This window comes from Vicugna pacos, chromosome 10 (genome assembly GCF_048564905.1).
Source record: "Vicugna pacos chromosome 10, VicPac4, whole genome shotgun sequence".
NCBI classification, from domain to species: Eukaryota; Metazoa; Chordata; class Mammalia; order Artiodactyla; family Camelidae; genus Vicugna; species Vicugna pacos.
Genome location: NC_132996.1, coordinates 6,223,200 through 6,250,893, shown reverse-complemented (window position 1 = coordinate 6,250,893; position 27,694 = coordinate 6,223,200). Strand labels below are relative to the sequence as shown.

Sequence of the window (27,694 nt, the reverse complement as noted above, 5' to 3'; positions counted from 1 at the left end):
ACTAACTTCTGTATTGAAATTTTTAAAACTAATTCTGTTATCTACATCATGTTTTAAATATAGAGCTTTTGAAGAGAAACGAAAAGAACAAGAAGAAAAAGAACACCAAATCAGAGAACAAATACTTCAACAAAGGAAGCAGAAGTTTGAAGAAGTCACTGAAAAATTCCAGCGTGCCCATATTCCTCTTTCACAGAGGAGGAGAGCAGGTGCCTTAGTTTCTAGAATAACTGAAAACAAAAATGAAAGTTATAATCACATTGAACTTGAGTAGACAATAAAATGATAAATTAAGAAACAAAGTGGAAATTCAGACTCAAAAGACCACTGTGCCATTTGAGTAATAGGACTTTAACCAATGAAAAATTGCTGTCTGATTTAGGTTTAATTCAGAGAATGAATTTTTGTTGGCTCTATTGGTAAATTTGGAAAGCTCGCAAGTTTGATTCTACTTCATACTGGCTTACAATGTTTTGTCTTTTTAGAACTGACTTAAAAAATAGTTTAATATTAAAAGAAAATTTAGCATTTAGGTTTAGGAAATTAGTGTCACATTCATTTTGGCGTTTTGTGCAGATTTTTTTTCAAATTCATATTTGAACAACTGGCAAAATAAAAGGAAAGTCTGCATAGTGACATAATCCAACAATCTAAGCCTGGAACAAATTAAAAATTTTGAAATGATTACATTTGATTCTTTGGTATCACATCTACATTTTTTAAGCCTTAAATAGTAACATAGAACTAGCAACAAAATGTCAAAGCTTCAAAAAGGAAAAGGACAAGTGAATCTTTATGTATTCAGCAAACATCCTGTGCTATGTTGTACTTAGCCCTGGGCTAAGCTGAAATGCTGAGATACAAAAAAATCTAATGGTACTCTACCATTAAAGATCTCACAGCTTTTTTTGGAGATGATAGTAATATAAATAATTAATATCAATAAATATAATTGCTATTGTAGCAGAATGTGTAAAGTAATATGACAGCATAGATAAAAGAACACTAAACATATACAGAGACAGCAAGAATATCATCCTTGGGAATGTGGCTTAATTTGAATCTTGAAGAATGTGCATTTTGCCAAGCAAACAGAAAATTCAAAAACATCCAAGAAGTAAGGGAACAGATTTTGCAAATGAATTAGGTATTGCAATGTACCTAAATCATAGAATGGGAAAAAAAGAGAAGAAAAACGAGTTGGAACAATTCTCAAAGAGCTTTGTATGCCATGCTAAGAATTTCAACTTTATCCAAAATGCAATCCGCTTAAAGTTTTTTAACTGGAAGGCAAACCATTACTATGTCAGTAAGAGATCTTACAGAAAGTAAAGGCAGCTAGTAACACTGCTGAAAATACTAATAGCTTGAACATCATAGGGGTTTGTTTTTTTCTCATATAAAGTGAAATCCTCAGGTAAGCAGTCAAGAGCTGATTTGATGATTATACAGTGTCACTGGGAACCCAGACTGCTTCGGTCTGTCAGCTCAGCCACCCTCAGTATGTGATTTATAGCTTCACCCTTATGGTCACATGGTAGCAGCTGGAGCTCCAAGCATCATGGCAGTGTTGTAGGCAGGAAGAAGAAAGAAATGTAAAGGACAGATGGGTGTACCTCTAAGCTCCCTTTAAATTGTTTTCCTAGAATCCCCTATCTGTCTACTTATATCTAATTAGCAACTCCATCTGCAAAGGAGACTGGAAAATACAGTTTTTTTTAATGTGGCTATATTGCTACCCCTAGCAATATAGAGTATGTTACCAAGGAATAAAGGGAAAATGAATATTAGGTAGGAAACTGTGCTAAAATTAGATTTGTTTGTTAGAAAGATAATTATAGTTACAACATGGAAGATGAACCGAAGTAGAAACATACTAAATTAAATAGACTAGTAGGAGGCTGTTTTAGTATTTGTGGCAAGAGGTATTAGGCTACTAAAATAAAGCACTGCACTGGATGTAGAGGTAGGAGGTAATGTCTTCAGGAGATATAATAAATAGATTCAGTTACTAATTTATCAAGAGTGCTGGAAGAAAGACTAGGAGAACAGTGCCCCTAGGACTTAGCAGAGAGCCTCACAAATTTTTAGCTCTCAGTAAGTACTTTTTTAGTAAATTAATTATTTTGGTGGAAGATGATAATATTAATCAAGGTTACAAATAAAGGAGGAGAATCAGGTTAGAGTTATAAAAGATTTATTAAGTTTTAAAAGCATTGATGGCTCATACAAATGGGGAAATCAAATCAGCAACCAGAAATATGGATCTCAAACTTAAGAAAAAGATATATAGAAATTCTATTTGAAGTCACCAATGAATAGATATATATCTGATAAAGGAAGCCATGGGGAAAGATAAGGTAAATATTGGGTATAGACTGCTGACAAATGACATACACATTCACTCAATGGAATATTGGCAGTGTCACTGGAGAGCTAGAAAGTCACCTACTCTACCTCCTTGAGTTGTTTGTAGTATGCTGCATTAGAAGCAATAGACTTTAAAAAGCAACTATGTTTCAATCTGAACAAGAAGCTGTGTACCAAAGTATACAATGGAAGTTTTGGGAAAGTGGACATATGGAAGGGAGGGTTCGATTAGAGGTAGTGCAGAGTGATATGTTCATGAGTGTCCGTATAATTTATGACCTTCAACAAGCTACTTAGCTTCTCTATGCCTCAGTTGCAAAAGGAGATTCAAATAACTTCTGCCTCACAGGCCTTAGTGAGAATTAAATTACTTAATACTGTAAGTATTGTAATACTATGTACGTGTTTTTAAATAATGTCTTTTGAGTAAGTGTTCAATAAATGTTAACAGGTATTTTTATATCTTCCCCTTTTCTTCATGAGAATGTTAATAAACTTTGTCAAAAATTTATGAAATGGTGCAATCAGATACAATGGAGTTTGCATGCCAGACTGAAAAGCCTGGACATTTCTCAGTTTTGTTTTGCCAGATAAATATTCTTAAAATTGGTGATGAGAATTTTGAGGTAACTGTTTCTCACTAGGGAATTGGTTGTCTAAATTTAAAATCTTTACACTATCCTAAAAAGTATTTTTTAAAGTGTTATTTTATCATTGACCAATTAAATTATATGTAAAGAGATTGTTGAAGACGAAGTGATTCTGAACTACTTGATCTTTATTGTTCTCTTAGTTTTTCAAAAACCAGTTCCTCCGTTAGAAGAGGCCCTCAAACAAATTCAGGAATCCAACTTAAAACCAGAAGTAAACCTTCCCTCTTCCCACAGACCAATAATAAACTGGAGGTAAGTAACTTATGATTATCATTGTATAGTTACTAATATTTAGTAATTAAATAGCTCTCTAGTTACTGAGCTTTTAGGCCTTTTCATGATTTACTTTTCACCTCTGTTTAAAAATTTACCATTTTATTTTCACACTGAATTGAAGTAGAGTGGAATATAAATTGCTTCAAGAGTAAGTAAAAATGTTAATTTATTGTCTTTGGTATTACAACGCTGCCTATGCTGACTAATTTTCTATGGAAACTATCATCAAAACCACTTAAAAATGTTGATACTGGTTATTCGTCTTTACTGAGAGGAAACAACAGTATTGACTTGTAGTGAGACAAATTTAGATAAAAGGAGCAACTTTATGGTAGAAATTGGTTTTTTCTCACTGAAAATCTTTCCTGGATATCTTTAAAAAGCTACAGTAACTCCTGGTTCCTCTCTAGGTTAGTTTAAATGAATCATCTTAAAGCAATAGGATGAACCAGTCAACCACAGAGTATCTTCTAACATTCTATATTTTTAATTTATTTATTATAAATGTTTCTTGAACCTACTGTGTGTGTAATATTAGATCAGGCATTGTAAAAGATTATGGAGAAGTATAATATTCTGAAATATGATCCCTAGAGTATAACTAGAAGAGAGGTGAAATAATGCTTCAAAAAGTATGGAACAGTACCAAATGAGTAATGATAATAATACTTAATTTTTTTATATAAAGGTATCTACAATTCATACATAAATTATGCTAATATTTTACCTGTGAGGAATGTTATTTTCTAAAGTACTTCCATTTTTAGCATACCTACGGCAGATAGTTCCCTTGATCAGAGTTAAGAACAATTAAATTCATTCTCTCAGTCTTTATTATAGTTCAAGAAAGACTTCATGGTATAGAAGACTCTTCAGAAAAGCTTTGAAAAAAATAAATAGGAGTTAATCATGAAACAAGTGGGTAGATGATATTCCAGACAGAGAGATGAGCATGTTGAAAGGCCAAGAGTAACAGAAAGAGTGATGTATTCTAGAAGTAAGAGTATAACTGAATAATAAAATGCAAACTACCAATAGCTTCACTAGATGTGAGATTGGAGAGGAAAATGCACCTGCATGCTAAAGAATATAAAGTTTATCCTGAGAGCTGGAGAGGGGTCAATGAAAGATTTTAAGCAGATGGGTGATAAGATAAACTTTTCTTTTTTAACGTATCATACCAACATATTGTGAACAAGTGTGGATAATAGATTGAAAGCAGACAGAACAAGAGGTTATTTCAATGTATGTAATTGAAATTACATGAATTTAGAGCTCAAGAGAAAGACCTAGGATTAAGATATTTGAAACCAAAACAATGGATGAGCTCAGTCATGGAGATTGTGTACTGTGACAGCAGGGCTAGGATAGAACACTAAAGAGCAGCAACATTTAAGGAAGTGAGAAATGGAGAAACCTACAGAATGGTTGATATAAGACTATATACAGAGAGAAGGTAGGACTAAGGAATACAGAGTTTTGTGGGGACAAAAAGCAGCGTAATAGAGATCAAATGTCTTCTGGTGAATCAGCAACATAAAAAGTTGTATCATTCAGGACACTGGCAGAAAACATGTGACATTTAAAAGGAACGACTAAAAAGTGGTTAGTAAAGTAGCCAAAAAGGGATGGCGAAGCACCCCTAGAACTGAGAAGAAAGTCAGTATTACCGCCACAGATCTGAACTGAAAAGAGCTGTAGCTATACAGGAGGGCTGCTAGACAGGACCTGCGGTCATAGGTGGAGGAACACTGCCATTGCTAAACCAAGCCCAGCAGAGAGGAAGCCAGAGGAATAATTAGCAAAACCCTCTCTCTTCTGGTACTCTCTCATCTCTTGCTAGTGCCTTTCATTGCTCAAACTCAGCCATAAATTAAAAGGCTAGGGATCGTTCAGTCTCTGCTGAGCAGAGACAAGTGGAAAAGTGTGGAAAGTGAATCTGGATGGGCAAAGAGAGAATATCCAGCTTAGAGGCAATGTGTCTACTATATTTCACAACAAAAAAGGTCACAATGGCAACTTTTGTCAGAGCAATTTCAGTGGAGGGATAGGGACAGAGAAGAGATTGCAATGAGTTGGAGAGAAATGGAGAGCAAGAAAATTAAGATTATCAAGTATAGCTTGGCTGTGAAAGGAAAAGAGTGATAGAACAGTAACCATAGGAGATGTCTGGCCAAGATATGATTTTTTCCCGTTAAGACAGAAGATGCCTTATCATGTTCAAATATGGATGTCAAAATGTCTAGAATTGCTGTCTAGAAAAGTAGAGGAGAATCAAAATGTGAAATGTCTTAAGTACCTATCGTGTGCTGGACGCTGATTAGCAAAGGTTATACATATGAATGAGATATAATCCTCAGCCCAAAATAGGTTTGCAGGTACATTATAATACTGTGTACTGGTAGTTACATCTTAAGACCCAAGTAATGCCATGTAACTAGGGGTGGTTACAGAAATTCCAGCAAAGTGATAAAGAGTACAAAATTTAAAGTTGAAGAGAAAACATAAAAGATGAGTATGAATTATCTACTAAGGAAGCATAGGTTGATTTTAGGCATGTGTAAAGTATAGACGCCTAAGGAAATGAACTTGTTCAAAGCAGCAGGACTATAGCTGTGTTGCTGGTAGGACAGGGTATTATCTAGAAATGTAACTTGAGGTCAGATGTGACCTCAAGTTTTAGCTTTATCCTGTAATTAGTAGAGAACCAATGGAGGTTTTTGAGCAGGAAGTGATATAATCCTCTTTATTATTATTGAAAGATAATTGGTATCAATGTTGGAAAATAAAAAGGGTGGAGAGAAATTGTAAGCAAGGAGACCAGAGAAAATTAATGGGATAATCCAAGGGATGGATCACTACTATCTAAACTAGAATAGTACTATTTTGTATAGTGAGAAAAGGATAGATCTGATAAAGAATAAAAAATATTTTGAGTAGTTAGGAGGAAAGAATGAGAGAGAAGAAAGAATGAAAATGCCTTTCCACAGCAGAGAAGTGACAAATAAGAGTTTAAGAATGTTAATCAAATAGCAGTATAAAAATAGGAATATGGAAGGAGGGAAATCAAGATGGCAGAGTAAGAGGACATGACCTCACCTCTCCCACCAATCAATTCAAAAATACATCCACATGTGGAAAACTTGTCATGGAAAACTAACTAGAAACTGGCAGAAGGATTCCTATACAACCAAGGCTGTAAGAAAGATACACACATAATTGGGTAGGATGGGAAGAAAAGCGTAGGGTAGGGAACTGTGCCCTTGGGAGGAGACTAAGGGGAAAAGGGAGATCACGTGGGCAGACACCCTGTGGAGTGAGCTAGTCAAGTCACAGACTAGGCATCCCAATCATGGGGTCCTACCCATGGGAGACAAGCATCTGTGGCTGCTTGGGGAACTGCCGGGACAGGTAGAAAGGCTGGAGAAGCCAAGGCTCCACCTGTGAGGAGTGTGAGGGTGCTAGCTAGCCACCAGACAGGGCAGAGAGAAGTCTGCCCTAGCAGCTGCTGCCTTACCGTGCTTCACAATCTGAACCAAGTGAATGTCTGGCCCCACTCACTGCAAGCCACAACTTGGCACTGGATCTAGGGTAGCCAGGACCAGGAAGAAGACCCAATCTGGGGACACAAAGTCAATCCAGAGGCCCGGGGTTTGGTCCAGGTAGAGTGTTGTCCATTGTTGGTACTTACTCAAACAGAACCCCAGAAGCAGCCCAGACTTCTGATGGCAGTGCAGCTGCTTGAACTCCCATAACCAACATGCCACACTCCCTAGTCCCAGGTGACTGAATGTTCCAGCCCCACCCACTCCACGCCACAGCCTAGCACTAGATCTGGGGCAACCACAACAGGGGAAAAGACATGACCTTGGGCTGCATCTGAGCAGAGCCACAGATGCCTCTATAGGCAGCACATTAGACCTCTGCAAGCACATAAGCCTCACTTGCTTCAGCACTCCCTTACATTGGGGCAAAAGCCTCAGTGTGGGGAGAAGGAAAAATACATACTTAAAGGGGGCAGAACCAGCTCAAGCCCAACCCTCAGGGCTTCTGCTCCAGCAACTTAGGAGCAGACCTTATCCCTGAGAGGGTAGTGAGCAGAAGGGAAGTGTTGCCTCACATCCTGTGCAGTTCCTCCATCACCAGCCGTACCTCCTACCAAGGTGATAGCAGTCAGCATACTCTGAGAAAAGACATAATTGGCATCCACATCAAATCCAGCCCTTCAACAAAAGACATTGGGTACATGCAGTCTACAGAGGGACACTCCCACATAAGAACAGCCCTTCAAGACCACAGTAAGTAACTGCTTCACCTTAATTCATAGAGAGAGAAAATTAAGTAAAATGAAAATGCAGGGGAACTACTCTCAACTGAAAGAGCAAGAGAAAACTACTGAAAAAGTAAATAATTAAACAGACATAATCAGTCTACCAGACAATGGATTCAAAACATTGGTCAAAAAATGCTAACTGAATTAGGAAAGAAAATTTATCTAAGCACAGATCATTTTAACAAGGAACTAGAAAATATAATCAAAATAGATAATTTGATATCTGAGACACAAAGCACTCTAGAAGCAATAAATAACAGACTAAATGACACAGAACACATAAGTGATCTGGAAAATAGAATAATGGAAATCACTCAATCAGAACAGCAGACACAAAGAAAAATGTGAAAAATAAAATTAAAGCAAAAGTACAAGATCTACAGGATGACATAAAATGTGCCATCATTCGCATTATAGGGGTTCCCAAAGCAGGAGAGAGAAGGGAATTGAAAAGAACGAGAAGGAGATTGAAAATGTATTTGAAGAAATTATGGGTGAGAACTTCCCAAACCTAAAGAAGGAAACAGATACCCAGGTACAGGAATCAGAGAAGGTCCCAAATACAATGAGCCCAAACAGACCCACAACAGGATATATCATAATTTAAATGGCAAAATTAAAGGTAATAAATTCTGAAGGCAGCAAGAGGAAAACAAAGCATCACATACAAGGGAATCCCCATAAAGCCATCAGCTGATTTCTCTGCAGAAACTTTGCAGGCCAGAAGGGTGCGGCATGATGTATTCAAAGTGCTGGAAATGAAAAACCTGCAACCTAAGATACCCTACCCAGCAAGGTTATCATTTAAAATAGAAGGTGAGATAAAGAACTTCTCAGACAAGCAAAAACTAAAAGAATTCAGCAATGCAGAGGAACTACTCTCAACTTAAAGAGCAAGAGAAAACTACTGAAAAAGTAAATAATTAAACAGAGATAATCAGTCTACCAGACAATGGATTCAAAACGTTGGTCAAAAAATGCTAACTGAATTAGGAAAGAAAATTTATCTACCCTAAAAGAAATGTTGAAGGGTCTTCTCAAAATGGAAAACAAGTAAGAATCTACAGGAAAAGGGAAATCCCAATAAAACAGACAAATACACAGTAGTGATTGAAGATCACTTATGTAAGCCAATACGTAAAAAGTTGTAAAAGCAACTATATCTACAGTAAACAGTTAAGGGAGATACATAAAGATGTAAAAATTACATAAAAAATACAAAATGTAGGGGAAGAGAGCAAAAAATGTAGATCTTTTAGAGTGTGTCTGAACTTAAATGACTATGAGTTTAAAGCAAGTAGATATAATTGTGGGTTAACATATATGAGCCCCATGATAACCACAAATCAAAAACCTACAACAGATACACAACAACAAAAAAAGAAAGGAACACAAGCATACTACAAAAGAAAGTCATCAAACTACAACAGGAGAAACAAAAAGAATAAATGAACAGAGAAAAACTATAAAAACAACTGGAAAACAAGTAATAAAATGTCAGTAAGTACATACCTATCAGTAATTATTTTAAGTATCAATGGACTAAATTCTTTGATCAAAAGACATAGGGTAGCTGATTTGATTTTTAAAAAAAACAGACACTTCAATATGCTGCTGCAAGAGACTCACTTCAAGGCAAAAGACACACAGACTGAAAATGAAGGAATAGAAAGAGATATTTCATGCAAAAGGAAATGACAAGCAGGGGTAGCAATACTCATAAAGACAGAATAGACTTTAAAACAAAGGGCATAGTGAGAGACAAAGAAAAGCATTATATAATGATAAAAGGATCAATACAAGAAGAGGATATACACTCTTTAACATATACACACCCAGTACAGGAGCATCTAAACATATAAAACAAGTGCTACCAGACATAAATGGAGAAATTGACAATAATATAGTAATTGTAGGAGATATTAACACCCCACTGATATCAGTAGACAGATCATCCAGAAAGCAAATCAATAGGGCAACAGTGGTCCTAAAAGACACAATAAGACTAGTTGTACTTAATTGATGTCTGCAGAACATTCCATCCAAAAATAGCAGAATATGCATTCTTTTCAAGAGCACATGGAATGCTCTAAAAGATAGATCACATACTAGGCCACAAAACAAGTCTCAACAAATTTAAGAGAAGAGAAGTTATAGCAAGCATTTTTTTCCAACTTCAGTGGTAAGAAACAAGAAATCAACTACAGAATGAAAAACAGAAGAGAACAGACACATGGAAACTAAACAACATGCCACTAAAAAATACCAATGGGCCAAATGATGAAATCAAGGAGGAAATCAAAATACTTTGAAACAAATGAAAATGGAAACACAACTTTCCAAAATCTATGGGATACAGCAAAAGCAGTTCTAAGAAGGAAGTTCATAGCAATACAAACCTTCCTCAAGAAATAAGAAACATCTCAAACAACCTAACCTATCACCTAATAGAATTAGAAAAAGAAGAACAAAGCAAGCCCAAAGTAAGCAGAAGAAGAAAATAGTGATATCACATGTGGAATCTGAAAAATAATGCAAATAAATCTATGTACAAAACAGAAACTGATCCACAAACATAGAAAACAAACTTACGATTATCAAAGGGGAAAGGGAGTGGGGGGATAAATTAGGAGTATGGAATTAACAATACAAACTACTATACATAAAATAGATAATGAATAAGAATTTACTGTATAGCACAGGGAACTATATTCAGTATCTTGTAATAATCTACAAGAGAAATAATCTGATATCCCTCTCTCTTTATATATATATATATATATTTTATATATATATATATATTATATATATCTGAATCACTTTATACCTGAAACTAACAGAATATTATAAATCAAACTATACTTTAATTTTTTAAAAAAGAAAGCATTTCCTAGGAGAGAAAAAAAAGGAAAACCAATAAATGAAGCCAAGAGCTGTGTTTTTGAAAAGATAAACAAAATTGATAAACTTTCAGCCAGGCTTCCCAGGAAGAAAAGAAAGAGGACCCAAATAAAAAAAAGAAGAATGAGGAGAAATAACAATTAATATCAGAGATCAAAAAATCATAAAAGAATACTGTAAATAGTTATATGCCAACAAATTGGACAACCTAGAAGAAATGGATGAATTTCTAGAAACATACAGCCTGCCAAGACTGAGTCAAGAAGAAACGGACAATTTCAACAGACCAATCACTAGAACTAAAATTGAATTTACAATAAAAGAAACTCCCAGCAAACAAAAGTCCAGGACCCAACAGCTTCACAGGGGAATTATACCAAACGTATAAAGAAAAACTAATACCTGTCCTAATCAAACTGTTCCAAAAGTTTGAAGAGAACAGAACACTCCCCGATTCGTTCTATGAGGCCACACTTATCTGATACCAAAACCAGACAAAGATGCTACAAAAAGATAAAATTACAGGCCAACATTTTTGATGAATATAGATGCAAAAATCTTCAACAAAATAGTAACAAACTAAATGCAAAAATATATGAAAAGGACATACACCATGATGAAGTTAGATTTATTCCAAGGCCACAAGGTCTTTGAACATACACAGATAAATCAGTGGATACACCACGTGAACAAAAGGAAGGAGAAAAGTCACATGACCATCTCAATAGAAGCAGAAAAAACATTTAACAAAATTCAGCATCTGTTCATGATAAAAACTCTCATCAAAGTGTGGATAGAAAGAATATATCTCAATATAATAAAGGCCATTTACAACAGACCCACAGCCAACATTATACTCAATTGTGAAAAGCTGAAAGTTATCTTTTAAAGTCAGGAACAGGATATGAATCCTCACTTTCACTGCAAGTGAACAAAGTATTGGAAATCCTAGCCATAGCAACCAGACAAAAAGTAATAAAAGGTATCTAAATTTGATGGGAGGAGGTAAAACTGTCACTATTGGCAGATGACATGATACTATATGGAGAGAACTTAAAGCCTCCACCCCAAAACTGTTAGAACTAATAAATGAATTCAGCAGTGTTTTAAGATACAAGATTAATCCACAAAAATCTGTTGTCTTTCTGTACACTAATAATAAAATACCAGAAAGAGAAAGTAAACAATCTAATTTAAAATCACATCAAAAAAAAAAAAACCTAAGAATAAATTTAACCAAGGAGGTGAAAGACATACACTCTGAAAACTATAAAACACTGATGAAGGAAATTGAAGATGATTCAAAGAAATGGCAAGATATGCCATGCTCTTAGATTGGAGGGATTAATATTATTAAAATGGCCATACTACCTAAAGCAATCTACAGACTTAATGCAACCCCTATCAAAATATCCAAGACATTTTTCACAGAATTAGAACAAATAATCTTAAAATTTGTATGGAACCACAAAAGATCCAAATAGCCAAAGCAATCCTGAGGAAAAAGAACAAAGCTGGAGGTATAACCCTCCCAGACTTCAGACTATACTACAAAACTACAGTAATCAAAACAGCATGATATTGGCACAAAAACGGACACATAGATCCGTGGAACAGAACAGAGAGCCCAGAAATAAACCCACACACTTATGGTCAGTTAACCTATGACAGAAGAGACAAGAATATACTATGGAGAAAGTCTCTTCAGTAAGTGGTGCTGGGAAAACTGGACAGCTAAATGTAAAGGAATGAAACTAGAACATTCTCTAATACTATATACAAAAATAAACTCAAAATGGATTAAAGACCTAAATGTAAGACTGGAAACTGTAAAACTTCTAGAAGAGAACACAGGTAGAACACTCTTTGACATAAATGACAGCAATTTTTTTTGGATCTGTCTCCTAAAGCAAAGGAAATAAAAGCAAAATAAAACAATGGGATCTAATTAAACTTAAAACCTTTTGCACAGCAAAAGAAACCATAAACAAAACCAGAAGACAATCTATTGAATGGGAGAAAATATTTGCAAGTGATATGACCAATAAGGGATTAATATCCAAAGTATATAAACAGCTTATACAACTCAACAGAAAAAAAAAATCAAAAAACAGGCATAAGACCTGAATAGACATTTTTCCAAAGAAGGCATACAAATAAATGGCCAACAGGCATACAAAAAGATACTCAACATCACTAATTATCAGAGAACTGCAAATCAGAACTACAATGAGGTATCACCTCTCACTGATCAGAATGGCCATCATTAAAAAGTCCACAAATGATAAATGCTAGAGAGGGTATGGAGAAAAGGGAGCCCTCATATGCTGTTGGTGGAAATGTAGTTTGGTGCAGCCATTATGGAAAACAGTATGGAGATTCCTTATAAAATTAAAAATAGAACTACCATACAATCTAGCAATTCCACTTCTGTGTATATATCTGAAAGAAATGAAAACACTATTTCAAGAAGACATTTACAGTCGCCAAGACATAGAAGCAATACCAGTTCCTATTAACAGATAATTGGATTAAGATGGTCTGTTATATATACATACATGTTGGAATATTACTCAGCCATAAAAAAGGCTGAAATTTGGTCATTTGCAGCAACGTAAATGAATCTGGAGTATATAATTCTTAGTGAAATAAGTCAGACAGAGAAAGACAAATACTGTATGATATCACTTATAGTAGAATCTAAAAAATAATACATAGGAATGCACAAGCAAAACAGAAAGACACACAAATATCAGAAATAAACTTGTGGTTACCAAAGATGAGAGGGAAGGGGAGAAGGACAAATTAGGGATGTGGGATTAACAGATAGGAACTACGATGTATAAAGTACATAAGCAACAAAGACATACTGTATAGCAGAGGAAACTATACCCATTATCTTGTAATAACCTATAGTGGAGTAAAATCTGCAAAGTTCAGGTCCTGTACAACTGAATTTAACACAATATTGTAAATCAAGTGTACTTCCATTTTAAATTTATTTTAAAAATTAAAGTATTGTGATAGGTTACATAGCAAATAAAATGTCCCTTGAGTATTAAAAAATAAAAAACAAAAGAATTGGAGTATGGAGGTAATAGGGTAGGAAAATCAAAAGGTATCCAGCCATGAGTTTGAGAGGACTTATGTTAAGAGGGTGGTAGTGAAGTAGAAAAGAAAGATAGAAGGAAAAGATATTTCATGGAAAGAATAGGTTATGAGTTTGGTGTATGGTGGAATAAAGAAAATGAAAACAAAAAAAATCAAAAGGAGCTGAAATTTTGAGTCATGATAATTGAGGGAATTTGGTGACTTTGAAAATAAAAAAGAGCATAATGAAAGGGTACGAGTTTGGCAAGATATTATTAAATTTCATTTGAGCCTTCTGAGTTTAGGGAGTAAATATTCGAGTAGAAGTGTATAAAAAGCAATTTGACCTAAGAGGAAATGAAAAGTCAAGACTATAGAAATAAATTTTAAAGTCATGATTCTATATGTTGTTGCTCAGTGTTTATATGTACTTATGTTTCCCAACCAGAATATAATATTGTAGAGAGCTAGGGCTGAATCCTACACAGGCAGTATTCCCTATAGTGCTTAGCTCAGTGGTATGTATGTTGGAGGTATTCAATAAGTACTTTGAACGGAGAAACATTTCTGGCATAAATGAAAACTTTTCAGAGGGTATAAACTTGACCTGAAACTTAATCGATGAGAAATTTATTTATTAGAAACAAGCATTGAGAGGGAGCTCTAGAAAGAGGGAATAAGTAGTATATGAAAAGGAATGAAGGTAAAGGACATGTATTAAGGGAGCTGAAAGTAGGCAGTTCATTTTGACTAGTGTGTACAGTGAGAGGGTGTGAGCATATAGGTTTCTTGGAAAGAAAGCCATGGGTTAAAGCATGAAAAGCCTTGTTAAGGAGTTTGTCCTAAAAACAATTGCTGAAAGATTTGCAGCGAGCATAAAACATTTATATTTTGGGAATATTGCCAAAATGAGAAAGAGTAGGGTAAGACTGGACATAGGAAAATCAGATAAAATAGTACTTTAGTTATGGAAACAATGACTTTTTAAGACCTATTTAGGAAGTAGAATCAACATGATTTGGTAACTGTTTAGGAAATCAAAGATGACTGGAGACTGAGTTTGGTCAGTTAACGGATAGTTGAAACCATTTATCAAAATAAAGACTATGAGGACAAAGAGGTTTAAGAGAGGAAGTAACTGGAAGGATGATGATAAGTTGTGAATTTGAGACACTTAAGGGATATTCTGGAGCCCGTTTCTCATTAGTAAGATATCTGAGCCATGAGTATAGATATGATAGTTGCCAGTGAATCGATGAAGTTAAAGCCATGGTTCAGTACCCACCAGTGGTGGTCTTGGGTTCAGCTAAACAATCAGACTCCCATGACTACAAGAGACCATGTTTGGCTTCAAAGACGTAAAACATTGCATGTCAACAGGCAACATTCTTCAATAGGAGGAATCCTCATGGCATGCCACGAAACAGTCAAAGGACTCATCCTCTTCCCACAAGTGATGACATTATAATGGGTGCGCATTCAGCCACCCTGGGTTGGAAATCCCATTTTCCAAGCAGGAACCAATATTTCCTGTAATGGCTCCACATGAATAGCTTCCATGCAAGAGGCATGTCCGTTACAAGACCACACACAAAGCTATAGCTTCCTATCACAGTTCTATGATTTATTCACAGACCTCTCAGTACAGATATGGTTTGCCAATGAAGGGTCATTTTTTACATAATAAATGTGCCTGAAACACAGTTCAAATCCAACTAATAATCCAGGGGAACAGAATTAGAAAGTTGACCCAAAGTTGAATTGATCCACAGAGAAGAATGATTTTATTAACCCTTCACTCACATACAAGTTCAAATAAGATCACACAGACAGTATAAGATCACGAGAGAGTATGGATAAACAGGCAAAAAAGAGGATCACATAACACTCAAAAATTCTAGCATTTCCAAGCAAAGAAGGAGGAGCTCAAGGAAGACCCTAAGAAGGAACAACCAGAGAAGCTGGAAAGTAACCAGGAACATTTGATGATAAGGAAACCAAGGGAATTAAAGTTGAGAAAGACAGTGGTCAAGAAAGTGTCAATTTTTGCAATTAAGTCAATTAGTTAATCGCTAGCAAAAGCAGTACATTGGAGTGATAGAGATAGAAGCCAGATAGCAGTAGGTTAAGGAACTAATAGATGTTGAGGCAGTGAATGCAGGATAATTTTAGAGTACTCTAAGGAACAGTTTATCCCAAAAGTGAAGATGACAATTAGAGGCGGGATAAGGGTTCTGGGAGAATTTAAAGTGATAAAAAAATTCCAAATCATTTAGTATAGAAGTAATGTGCATTTTTACGTACAGGTTTTCTTTACTGTCAGTTTTCTTTTTCTGTGTGTTAGTTATTATCCTTTGTGTTATCAGGTATTTTCAATTAACAAAGCTCTTTTGCACTGTGAATGTACAGTTCCTTAAAGTCTTAGAAGAGATTAAGTGTCAGACATCTTTGCTCTCCCTGTAGCAAACAAACTAATGGTTCGCATTATACCAAAACTGTGCTAGGACCATTATATAAAGTTTGTTCTATGAGAAATGGCCTCCATGCTAAATTAGAATACATAGTTTTCATTTATTATTATAATATACTATTATGACTATGACTTCAGGATATCTCTATATGTACACACACATAAACTTTGTGATTTGGAAAACAACAAATGTGTATAGTTTATTGAGAGAACACTATTGTTTTCTTATTAAAAAGTTGAACTCCTCTCCACAGATAACTAACAGTATTAAATAATGTATGTGAAAATGCTTTGTAAACTACAAAATGCTATACTAGAAATATGCAAGCTTGAAATATTAAAGATCAGATATTAGGTTAATCGAAATATTTATATGTACTGTTTATTGAAAATATAATTAAGCTACAAATACTGTTAAGCTATTGTCACATTAAAAATACATCTGCTCTACAATATAAACCTAAAATGTGTTAAGGAATAAAGTAATGTCTAGAAACAGGGAACTTCCAAAGAAGGGAAGATATATCGGTACTTACAGACAATTGTTCTAATGTGGAAAATATTAGTGGTAGATAAAAATAATTTAAAATGTTGGTAATGTGATAGTCTAAATTAGAAAAAAATTGTATGAACAAATGGAGGGCATTCAATACTTAAGCCTCAAGAAAGATCAGAGACTATGTACATATGAAAATAGAAGATACTTCAGGAAATAATGAGATATAAGAATATTAATAAAAGACTAATAAAAATATAAGTAGTCAGCTTTCCATCTCAACTAAATCCTTATCACAAAGATAGTATACTTGACCCTTCTGGTAGATGTAGGGTAAAAGAAGCTATTTTTTCTCATATCAAGTTTTTGTACTTTAAAATGATATTGTTAGATATCTATCTCCAATATCCATGTATCTGTGGTAAGTCAGCTGATCCTGAACCACAGGCTACCCTGAGAAATCTGACCAGAGCTGAACAGCAATCTGTTTAATCCCTATTTGCCCTTTGTAACAGTACTTTAAACCAGATTTTTCTAGCCGATACTCATTATCTGTATGACTGTCAGACTTCTGAGAGGCGAAAATACTCTTAAGAGCAAGGAATGAGAAAAGGGAAACCTCAGTAAGCTATGTACATTTCTCAGCTCATGTGAAAGGACACTGGTTGATCAAAAGAACATCATGCATGGATCCTCAGAACAAAAAATAATACGAATTGAAAGCTTAGAGGCAGCCCAATAAACCAGAAAAACCATCTTAATAAGGCTGTCTCTCTACTTCCTGTCCAAATGCTTTCCCACCTGTGCAGATCCATTCCTGCTTGTCCAGCTGTCTCCACACCTGATCCCCACTTACCTGATCAGCAGTCTCCTTTACGAGCCCCCCTGCTATCCCAGCATTCCCAAATTCTTCCTAGCTATCCCACTGTTCCTCCCACCCGCCAGCCTCAGACCCTGCCTATCTATCCATCTGCCCCCTCTACTCTCCCCAGAACCTTCCTACCAGCCCCATTACTGTCCTCCCCAGTCAAATATCTTCCTCGTCCTCCAGCCCCAGTCACTCCCAGCTTTTCTAGCAGTTTCCCATGTCTGCTAGCCCCAATTCCTTCTGGCCCTCCTGACCGTTTACCCCACCCACCTCAAGATCTGCCAGTCATTCCTGATTCTGACTCACACAGCAAGTTATTTTACAAAACTTTCAGACCCAAACATTTCCTTCCAGCACAGCATTCTACCGCAACCACTCTAATGCCTGCGCTTGTTCGTCGTTCCCTTCCAGCTCGACTGGTTGTTTCCCCAACCCCTTTGGAAGGTCTCCCTGTTTTGAAGCCTTCCTGTTTATCCAATCATCCCCCTCATCAACCAACTCCCACTCTTTCTTATGTCACTCCATTGCCTGAACATCCTGCTAGCTTAGATCCTTTTCAGTCAGTCCAGCAATCTGTTCCACAAACCAAAACATTGTCAAATCTGCTCCAAGCCGTTGTAGACCATCCGCCTACATCATTTCTCTCCCATCCACCTCCCTGTCGTTCTCCATCCTCTTCTTTGTCTTCATCTCCTACTTCCATATCCCCTCGTTCGTCTTCTGTACGGTTTTCTTCCTCTTCATCCATTCTTTCCTCTTCTTCACCCTCCCCTTCTGCCTCTCCATTCTTACCTCCTTCGACTATTCCTCTTTTTTCCTCTCCTTTGGATTCATCACCCTCTCCATATTTGCCTCCCACAAATTTAGATTTTGCTTCTCCAGTTCCACCTGTTTCTTCTTCCTTTATGGTTTCTTCTTCCTTTCCCCCCATGCTTCACTCTTCCTCTTTTTCTACCTCCCCATCTCCTTTTATTCCTATCCATTCCTTCAGTCCTCCTCACTGGGGGAAGAAAGTAGAGAAGAGAAGAGAAGCAAGTGGAGTAGAGAAGAAAGAAATAGAGAAGAAAAAGTTGAGAGACGACAACTTTAAAGGTAAATAAATTTAGTTTATTAGATATTTTGTAGATTTAGCAATATTTCACTTGGGAAGGGTGACTGAAGGGGGAGGAATATGTAAAAGTATGAAGCCTAAAAGAAGAGGGAGAAACACACTCCTAGCATTCAGGACCCTTGTTAAACACCTTTCTACTCTCCTTGACCTCCCTTTGGTCACAGAAGGATAGTCAGGGAACTAGTCATCATTGACTTTGACTGTTACAGTCTGTCCAAATAAAGATATATATGGGTATTGGAGATAGATATATGTCACCTGTGGCCATGTGTCACCTTCCAAAACATCTTAATCCTCATTAAATTGGGAATAATTCGAATGAATTAGGGATAAATACCCTTGGGATTCACAATACTGGCCTTAATGCAACAATAGTCAGTTATTTGATATATTTCATCCCAATCCTACCCCTCAAAAAAAATCTTCTTTTGTTCTTTGCTTTTCACTTTGTACATATACTGAAATGTATAACATGCTGTAAGTTTCCAGAAGAGGCAAAGTTCTAAAAGAAGATGATGTCATCCCCTGATAACTTGGGGGCAGCACTTTGACACACTAAAAATAGACTCTTCATTAAAGGTACCCCTTCTGTGGCATGAAAACCATGGTTATATTTGTGATACAAGTGAAAACAAATGAGTACACTTTCCCCAACGGAAAAAGATCCAGGCTCCCAAATCTAGTAAAGTAAGATGGAAATGCCGGCCTACTCTGACAAGCAGTTTTTATATTTTCTATCTGCTTTGCTCTTCAATCAACTCTATTAGAGTTACAGGAATACCTACTAGTCATGAGGTCAACTCAGAACTAAGGGTAAGGCAGCATACTGTTGTCCAGATGGGAATGCTCTTGAAGGACTGAGGACTGACTCTGCACATCTACAGAAATTCCTTCTACGTCCATCCCGAACAACAGAGGAGCAGGATTTCATAGTCAAGGCCATGAATAATTGGGCATCCCTGCATGAAGGTGGAGTGCTTTATTGGACTGTGATCCCACATCCAGTGACTCCCTTAAATTCCCATTCTATTATGTCTATATATTTCTCCAATATCCTTATATGTGATTATCTGGACACACACTATCACATATTACATAAATATGTCATATGTATGTTTACTTTATTTAAATGTACTAAACATTTTTTATGTATGGTTCACAGAACTATAGATAATACCTTACCTTCGTCATTGTCAAAAAATGATCACAAGCATCAGAAACATCTCATATGCAAAATCAATTGTGATAAAGAAATGAAGGAAAACAGCAAGGCAAACTTGACTGCTAACAAAGATGCATTTCAGCTTAAACTGGAGGAAACTCAGAAACTCCTAGAAGATCATCATCTAAGCAGTTTGCAAGTATGAAACTTTAAATATGTTATTAATATTTTAATATCTAGAAATGATCCTGTCCCATTTTTGCAGTGTTCTCCACTAAAGAAATGTATACCACTAGCCAAGTGTGTATTGTTGCATGAATCAGCACAAACTCATCACAGATATCAGTGACATAAGCTTTTGGTATTTTTTAGCCTTTTGCTCCATTTTTCTCTCTGCTTCCTTTACTCTTCTTTCCCATCTCTTATATTTGGAAAAACATGCTTTATGAATGTTATTTTCTGAAAAACGTGAAAGCTATCTGAAAGTAAGATGTAACGTAAGTATCATTGTTAGAGATTGGGTTATAAAAGCAACCTTAATATTATAATACATACGGACATTAGGTTCTTCATGAAAATATGGCACAATTAGAAAAGGTGTTTCTATTCTATCTCTACTAGGGCATTTACTTTATTTCCCACAAATGAGTATGGATTTCCTACTAAATTTCCTGAAATGTTCATGCACTTTCTTTTTTTATGAGTAACTACACACATTTATGAGATTCTAAGTAGCTGGTATCAAGATTAAATTCATAACCGTGGCCTAATTTATCTAATATCTAATCAATCGTGGCAAGGCTGGAGAAATGAAGCAGGATACTTCTGGCTATGAGGAAGCCCTTTCCTGTCAGAAACAAGTATGATTCTGAATAAAATCCATGAAACAGGTGTTTTTAGATGTTACAGAACAGGCGGTGTAAGATACGATCTTGAGAAAAAGGAAAACAAGCGAAGCAAGCCCTGTGATCACATAGGCCTTTACCTGGGCGTAGTCTCTGGACAAGCCTGAGAGAATCCACAGGTAACCCAACTAGCTATCCAAACAGCGCGTGACGCTCCCTTAAGGAAGACTGCAGTCTGAGCATGTGACGTGGTGCCCACAATGTCCAACGTTCAGTTAATCAGACTTACTAGACATGTGGGGAAAAAAGCCGTATGGCCCATAGCTAGGAGAAAACTTAGTCAGCATAATCAGGCACATGAATGACAGATATGATGGAATTAATTATCAGAAAAGAATGCAAAATAACTTACAAATCTTTTCAAAGAATTAAAGAAAAATGAGCATAATGATAAATGACATTTTTATGAGAACAAAATAGAACTTCTCAATGAAAAATACATTATCTGAGATCAAAATTACACCGGATGGACCTTACAGACAAAAAGAACAGTGGACAGAAATCGTCTAAACTGAAGCATTGGGAGAAAGAAGACGGAAAAAATACATATAGCAGAGTGTTAGTGACCTGTGAGACAGTATCTAAATCTAGCATACAATTAATTAAAATCTCACAAAGAGAGGGAGAATATTTAAAGAAGCAGTAGCTGAAGGTATTTCAAATGTGATGGAACTACAAGTCCACAAACCCAGGAAGCTCAACTCCAAGAAGGATAAGTGTGCACCCATGTGCCTGTGCACACACACCTTACAAAAGCACATCAAAATTAAATTAAGCTAGAGGAAAAATATGTATATACATACACACACATATATATAATGCAGGTGGAACAAAGATAAGGTGCACCACACTGACTTCAAGCCAGAAGACAAGAAATAATACTTTTAAAGCTCTGAGAAAGGAAAAAACTACCAACCTAGAATTCTATACTCAGTGAAAATATCATTCTAAAGTGAAGGCAAAATAGGCATTTTCAAACAACAACTGAACACCACGGTACTACACCAGTATTTGCACTGTAAGAAATGCTCCCGGAAGTTTTTCAGGCAGAGTAAAAATGATAACGGATGAAAATTCAGATCTATAGTGACAGAAAACAGATTAGTGGTTGTTAGTCGTAGGTAGGTATTGACTACAAAGAGGCATGAGGGCACTTTCAACAGATGGAGAGGTTCTTATATGTTTACTATGATGGTTATGGGTGAATAAATTTGTCAAAACCTATTGAACTACACATTTAAAGTGAGTGTGTTTTATTGTAGATAAGTATTATCAATAAAGGGGATTAAAAAAGCTAAAACACAAAGCATAAGTCTAGGACAGTTTCTATCAGTAACTTACAAGCAAATCTTAAAGCTGATCATAATGTTTCATTTTTTAATGGTAAGAAAAATTCTGAGGGAAAAAAGTATAGTTTAGTGAAATCAAAAGTTGCTGAACTTCCTTTGATGTGCTTTGGGAAATGAGGCCATCACAGGCTTCTGCAAAGGGAAATCTTAGAGCCATGGATACCGCAGTTATATCCAGAAGGACCTTCTAACCCAGATTTCTATATCTCATTAAGTGCAATCTCAAACAAAGCCCGCCAGGCCTAGTTTCCTTATCATTACCAATTAAAATAACTCAGTTCCAACAACAGGCATTGAAGGAGCCTAATTAGGTTGAGCGACCATCTCTTTAAAAAGACACCACAGTGCTGAAGGATATGACAAGCAGGGCTAAATGCTAGCAGTATCAAACTCTGAATCATTTTCTAAACTTATTTCACAATAATAGTATATCAATAAGTAATATACAAACTAAAATAATTTTATTATGTAACTGATTTCCTTGGTTTCTGTTTATTTTCTGGGCTAGAAAAATAAAATGTTGTTTAATACTAGAATATTTAAATTTTCTAAAATTTCTCTAAAATTTTAAGGGACACTAATTTTCCTTCTTTGAGTCTGTAACTTTTTGACTAGATTTGCAATTCAAAGTATTTGAATTTGTTTCTACATATGTGATACTGATTAATGCATTCTCATTTGTTATATGTGTGAGAAATTAGAAATACTTTTAAACATTGACTATACTTTGACTATACTTTGACTATACTTTGAAGTAATCATGAAATCTTATTTAAGATTGATAATTTCCATGAAATTTCATTGAAATAGTGATGAGAATGTGTATGGAATTCATGGAAATCATCACTGTGCTAACTGTCCAGAAATGAGTCATTAAAATCAGTAGTTCTCCATCCTACATCCACATTAGAATTACCTGGGGAATTTAAAAATAATAATAATACCACTAGTGCATGGATTCCATCTAAATATTCAATCAGCAGGAACCAGGTATAGATATTTTTACAAAGCTCCTTATTTGATTCTAACATGCAGCCAGAGTTGAGAACTCTATTGTGTAGACCACAAGATTAACTTTTATAAAAAGATATAGCCTTACCAATAGGAAATGCATATTACAATCATAGAGCTTTTAGGAGCTTCATTCAAAGTCCAGTGAAAATTTCAGGAAAAAAATACATATATAAATAACTATTTTTCAAAAGTTTACATGCTGTTATGAAAGTTTCAGAAAAACTCCATCCTTTGAATGGAATAGCAATAGCAAAATTGTTTTCTAAGCTATAACTGTGGCTAGAATAATTGGATAGTTACTTTAAGGTGAAGAAATTAAGGCAAACAAACTTTATTGCTGAGTCTCTGTTGGCTCCCTATTTTTCACTCTGAGGATTGCTCCAAGGATAGAGATTATTTACATACCTAGACTGTTTATAGTCATATTATTCTATTTTATATGCCAAGTAGAGTTGGGCTCAGCAACACTTAAGTGTAGAATCATTGATTTTGGCACTTAAAAATTTCTCAGCTATTGAACAATGTTCTTTTTGTTTTTTCTTTCAGAAATTTTGTGATGAAGTTAATCAGATAACAAATTCTGAAACCCTCTCAAGTATAGACAGTCTTGAGGCTGGGGAATATGAAGAAATATATTTAACTCTTAATAAGGAGACTTCCACATCAATCCAGCAGCAGAATTCTATTTCTCTCAAATTAGCAAATCTGCAATCAACTAATCTAAGCTGCTTTGATGAAGATAAACTGTCATTCTCTAAAACTCAACATATAAATAATTGGCTTATAAATGTAGATGATCCACATACTCAGACTGTCACGCCTTTCTCAGATATTTTAAGTGAACCTAATGCTCTGCCTTCATGTGAATGTTTAAATAGTAAAGGACAAAATCCATCTCTTCTGAGTAGAACTGTGGAAAGAACCACAAATACTGCTAATAATTCAGTAGCCTTTGTACATAGTCCACCCATATATGCACAAGATAAAAAAAGCAAAAAGACCCCTGAAACTAGTACTGTGAGGATAACTGACTCCTCTTCTGGAGCATTCAAAAGGGAGAGACCACTGGTTACTGAGAGCCCAGCATTTAAATTCAGCAAATCCTGGACCACTCCAGATTCTCTAACCCAGGAAATGGCTACGTCAGACGAAGAGAAATATTCTGAATTAACTCAAGAAACTAGAACTACTTCAGCTCCTACTTCATTTGTGCCTGTGGCAACACCTTTAGTTTTGCCATCTAGCACACAGTCAGCCAGGCCTTTACCAAAGAACAGTACACATATAAAAGAAATTGACCCGGTGCAGTGTTCTGATAAGTTAGGAGAATTGAAAGACATTAAAGATGAAAAAGTAAAATATGTTCATTGTAATAAGGAAGAGTTGCCTTTATTTTCAGATGACTTTCAAGCCACCTGCATACCTCACAACTCTGATTCGAAAGATAAGAACCAGAAAATAGCTGAAACATCAACATCACCGTCTCATGTAATTTCTGATTGTGACTCAGTCGAACAGCACAAGAAAATGAAATACAATATTCATGAGAGAAATGGCGTGAGGTTTCTCAAAAGTATTTTAAAGAAAGAATCTAAATACGAACATGATTATTTTAAGGCACTAGTTACAAACCAAGGCTTCAAGTTAGGAAATCAAAAAGCAGCAGGTATCAGAGATAGTATTGAATTAACAAAAGAAAGAGGGAAAAGTGTAGAAATACCAAAGACTATGAAAAAACTGAGGTGGTTTGATGAAACTGGAGATATGGGGAAAAATGCTGAAGATAATCATTCTTTGCAGAATAGAGTAGGAATATTGCAACAGTGGTCTCAACCATTCCACACTCAAACTAAAAGCGGTGCTGCTAGCAACATGACAAGAATTCCTGCTTGCGCTGTAAATTCTGCTGATAGAGAAATGCCCAAGGATGATGTTCTCTCTGAAAATGTCGCTGCTTTAGGAAGATCTCGAATAGACCATGTGCCTTTGAACTGTTTTATACCTTCAGATTATAAAATTGCTAAGCAAGCCTGGCCAGCCTCAGAGAAAGAGGAGAGTAAATCCCCTGTACATAGTGGTGATGCTAAAAGCCAGAAAGCGAATCCACAAAGAGGCGGAGCCAAAGTAATTAGAAGAACAAGATCTGCTAAAGTCCAATCAGGCTTTACATATACGAACAGAAAAGGCACTGTTGTTCGACCACAGTCTGCAAGGAAAGCCAACACATTTTTACAAGCTCAGGGTAAATTAATTGTGCCTCATCCTCCTCCTAAATCTCCATTAAATGTTAAGAGTTGTAAAAATACACAAGTATCTCAGTATCAATCAGTAAGGCCTGAAAATTCTCAAACCATTAGTACATACAACTGTTTTAATTCAAAACATGTGCTTTCAACAGAACGCAAGTTGAATCAGTGGAATCAAGAAAGTAGTCTTCCACTGTCACACGTCTGTTCTGACTTAGTCACTGTGATGCCATCTCTACCACATTGTTCTTCTGAATGCCAAACTTCAGCAAAGACAAATCATTCAAATGGCACTCAAACGGTTGCCCAGCAAGATGCGACGTTATATTGCTCCCAAAGATGTCCGACATATGAAGAAAGCCATCCCTCTGTGACTCTTAGAACTACTAAAGAAGAATCTGTTCCCTTGTGGAAAAGACATCATAATATTCTGGGTCAAAATGCAAAGGTTGCTGGTAAGAATAAATTTACATATTTTTATAGGTAAAACATACAACTTTTTAAATTTATGTGAAGTTTTTCTTATTGAGGTGTAGCAGTGTGTACCTTGTAGGTATTAGTATTAAATAATAACAGCTTTATAGAAATAATTTCTCTCCCTTAATATTGTACCTTTGTCTGTCTAGTAGCTGATGCTTTTAAGGGGCTGACCCAACCTTTGCTCAACTAAAATTTCCATAGATTCCTTTTCTCTTACTCTTTTATTTATAGCTCATCTTAGTGGCTATTATAAGGACAGTCTTCTCTTTGTACTATCAATGAATAACAAAAACAACACATAAAGTAATCTGAACAATGTATTTTTTTCTTCAGTTCAAGTAACACTCTAGGAATTTTTATTATATGACTGTCATCATTTTGAATATTTTTTTAAATTAGAGATGGAAAAATGCTAAGTTGATAAATAAAAGATATTGATAAATAAAATTTACAGTGACAGAAGATTACTGGGTTTCTGTTTGTGAAATGAATACATAAACATATGTCAATTAAGTTTGTGTAAGGGCTGATCCCGAAGACAAAAAGGGATCAGAGAATAGTTAATGTAAGATTTCTGTAGTTTCAGGCAGTACTTCTGAATTTTTGATGGCTGAAAACCTAGTGAAAGCTTCAGTGCCTGAGGATGAAATTCTAACTGTCCTGAACAGCAGGCAACTACAGAAACCAAACCCGGCTTTCAGTCAGATCCAGCGATTTGACATCTGTGCACTATCCGCTGAAGAACAGAAGATCCTGCAGTCCCTTAATCGTCTCAATGAAAGGTTATACTGTGAGTATGGAAGAACACCCTTTAGAGAAACGTTACATTTTGTACTTAGACAATTTGAATTTAAAATTTAATTTTAAAATTGAAAATAAAAATCCAAAGTGTATCCAAATTCTCACCTACTTGAATCAAGTTTATAACAATTAAACATTTATTTTAATATACATGCTATTGCAAGTATACTGTACTCATGTCGTTTATGATGATGCCATTTTCGTTGGCAGGCTTAACTGTCTTTGGGGAACGTATGAATACACTTCCATTTCAGCATTGTAACAGCCTAGGTATCTGTACTAATCATCCATCAAAAATAACCATAAATCCTGGATTAAGTACTTTTAAAATCTTAAATACAGCAATGGGCTGGTAAGAATATAAAGAACTTAAGACCAGGAACTAAATATACGTAAGAGCCTAGAATGATAAGCAGAGTGTTGCTGCTAGCTTTTGTCTTGAGGACATTTAAACCACAGAGTGAAACTGAGCTTTGCTTTTTGTGGCTTCACAGAAAAGTGGGAACGGAAGACAAAATTCAGGGCCTGCTTAAGATGAGTGATCTCGGAGAAGGTCCTCCCACCCTAAAGCCACGTCCTACACAGACAGAGAGAAACGCAGAGAGACAGAGAGAGAGGTGGAAAAAAGCTTGCATATCTTAAACTTCAGTATTAAGCAGATGAGGAGATAAGACATGCAAGGTTTTTTCACCTCTCTGTCTCTGTGTATATGTCTGTGTAGGATGTAACTCTTTAATAAGAGATTTTGTCAACAGCAGTCTCTTACTAAAGGGAATTCTAAAGAATGCACTTCAATAAACCAAAAGTAATTTGGACAGTCTGATAGGGTAATTTTGAGCATACATTGTATAAAACAATAAATGTAATTTTTAAAAAGTAGTATATGTTTCAAAGTGAAAAAAGTTATAATTTAAATACCTTCCCAAATAATACATAAATTGGGAGAACATAAATGAGGATAAAGTGTACTAGGATTCCTCTATTGTTAAGAAATTGGATAAAGTTATACATTAACTTTAGATATTGATAAATGAAGGATGTCTGTAGTAATTATAATTACTAGGGTCACAACTAAAGGGTTAAAAATAGAGTATTCAAATTCCAAATTCCCAGAGAAAGAAAGTGACATGCAAAAGGAAAAATCAAATTAATACAAAATAACACACCAA

General features: G+C 35.5%; 2 protein-coding genes across 5 annotated transcripts in view; one reads left to right on the top strand and one right to left on the bottom strand.

The window, feature by feature from the left end:
* The window catches only part of CEP126 (centrosomal protein 126), a 58,772-nt gene that overhangs the window by 18,011 nt on the left and 13,067 nt on the right, over window positions 1-27,694 (top strand). For 3 of the 4 annotated variants that reach the window (XM_072968915.1, XM_072968914.1, XM_072968913.1), the window contains exons 3-7: window positions 64-209; window positions 3,164-3,275; window positions 19,731-19,929; window positions 23,545-25,699; window positions 26,305-26,514. In XM_072968915.1, coding sequence (XP_072825016.1) covers window positions 64-209; window positions 3,164-3,275; window positions 19,731-19,929; window positions 23,545-25,699; window positions 26,305-26,514 — 2,822 coding nt within the window. Of the gene's footprint in view, window positions 1-63; window positions 210-3,163; window positions 3,276-18,457; window positions 18,550-19,730; window positions 19,930-23,544; window positions 25,700-26,304; window positions 26,515-27,694 lie in introns of those variants that run through there. The other variant, XM_015241290.3, reaches the window with a different exon arrangement.
* ANGPTL5 (angiopoietin like 5) overlaps window positions 1-27,694 on the bottom strand; it is a 75,926-nt gene that overhangs the window by 37,137 nt on the left and 11,095 nt on the right. The gene's annotated exons all lie outside the window — the stretch shown is intronic.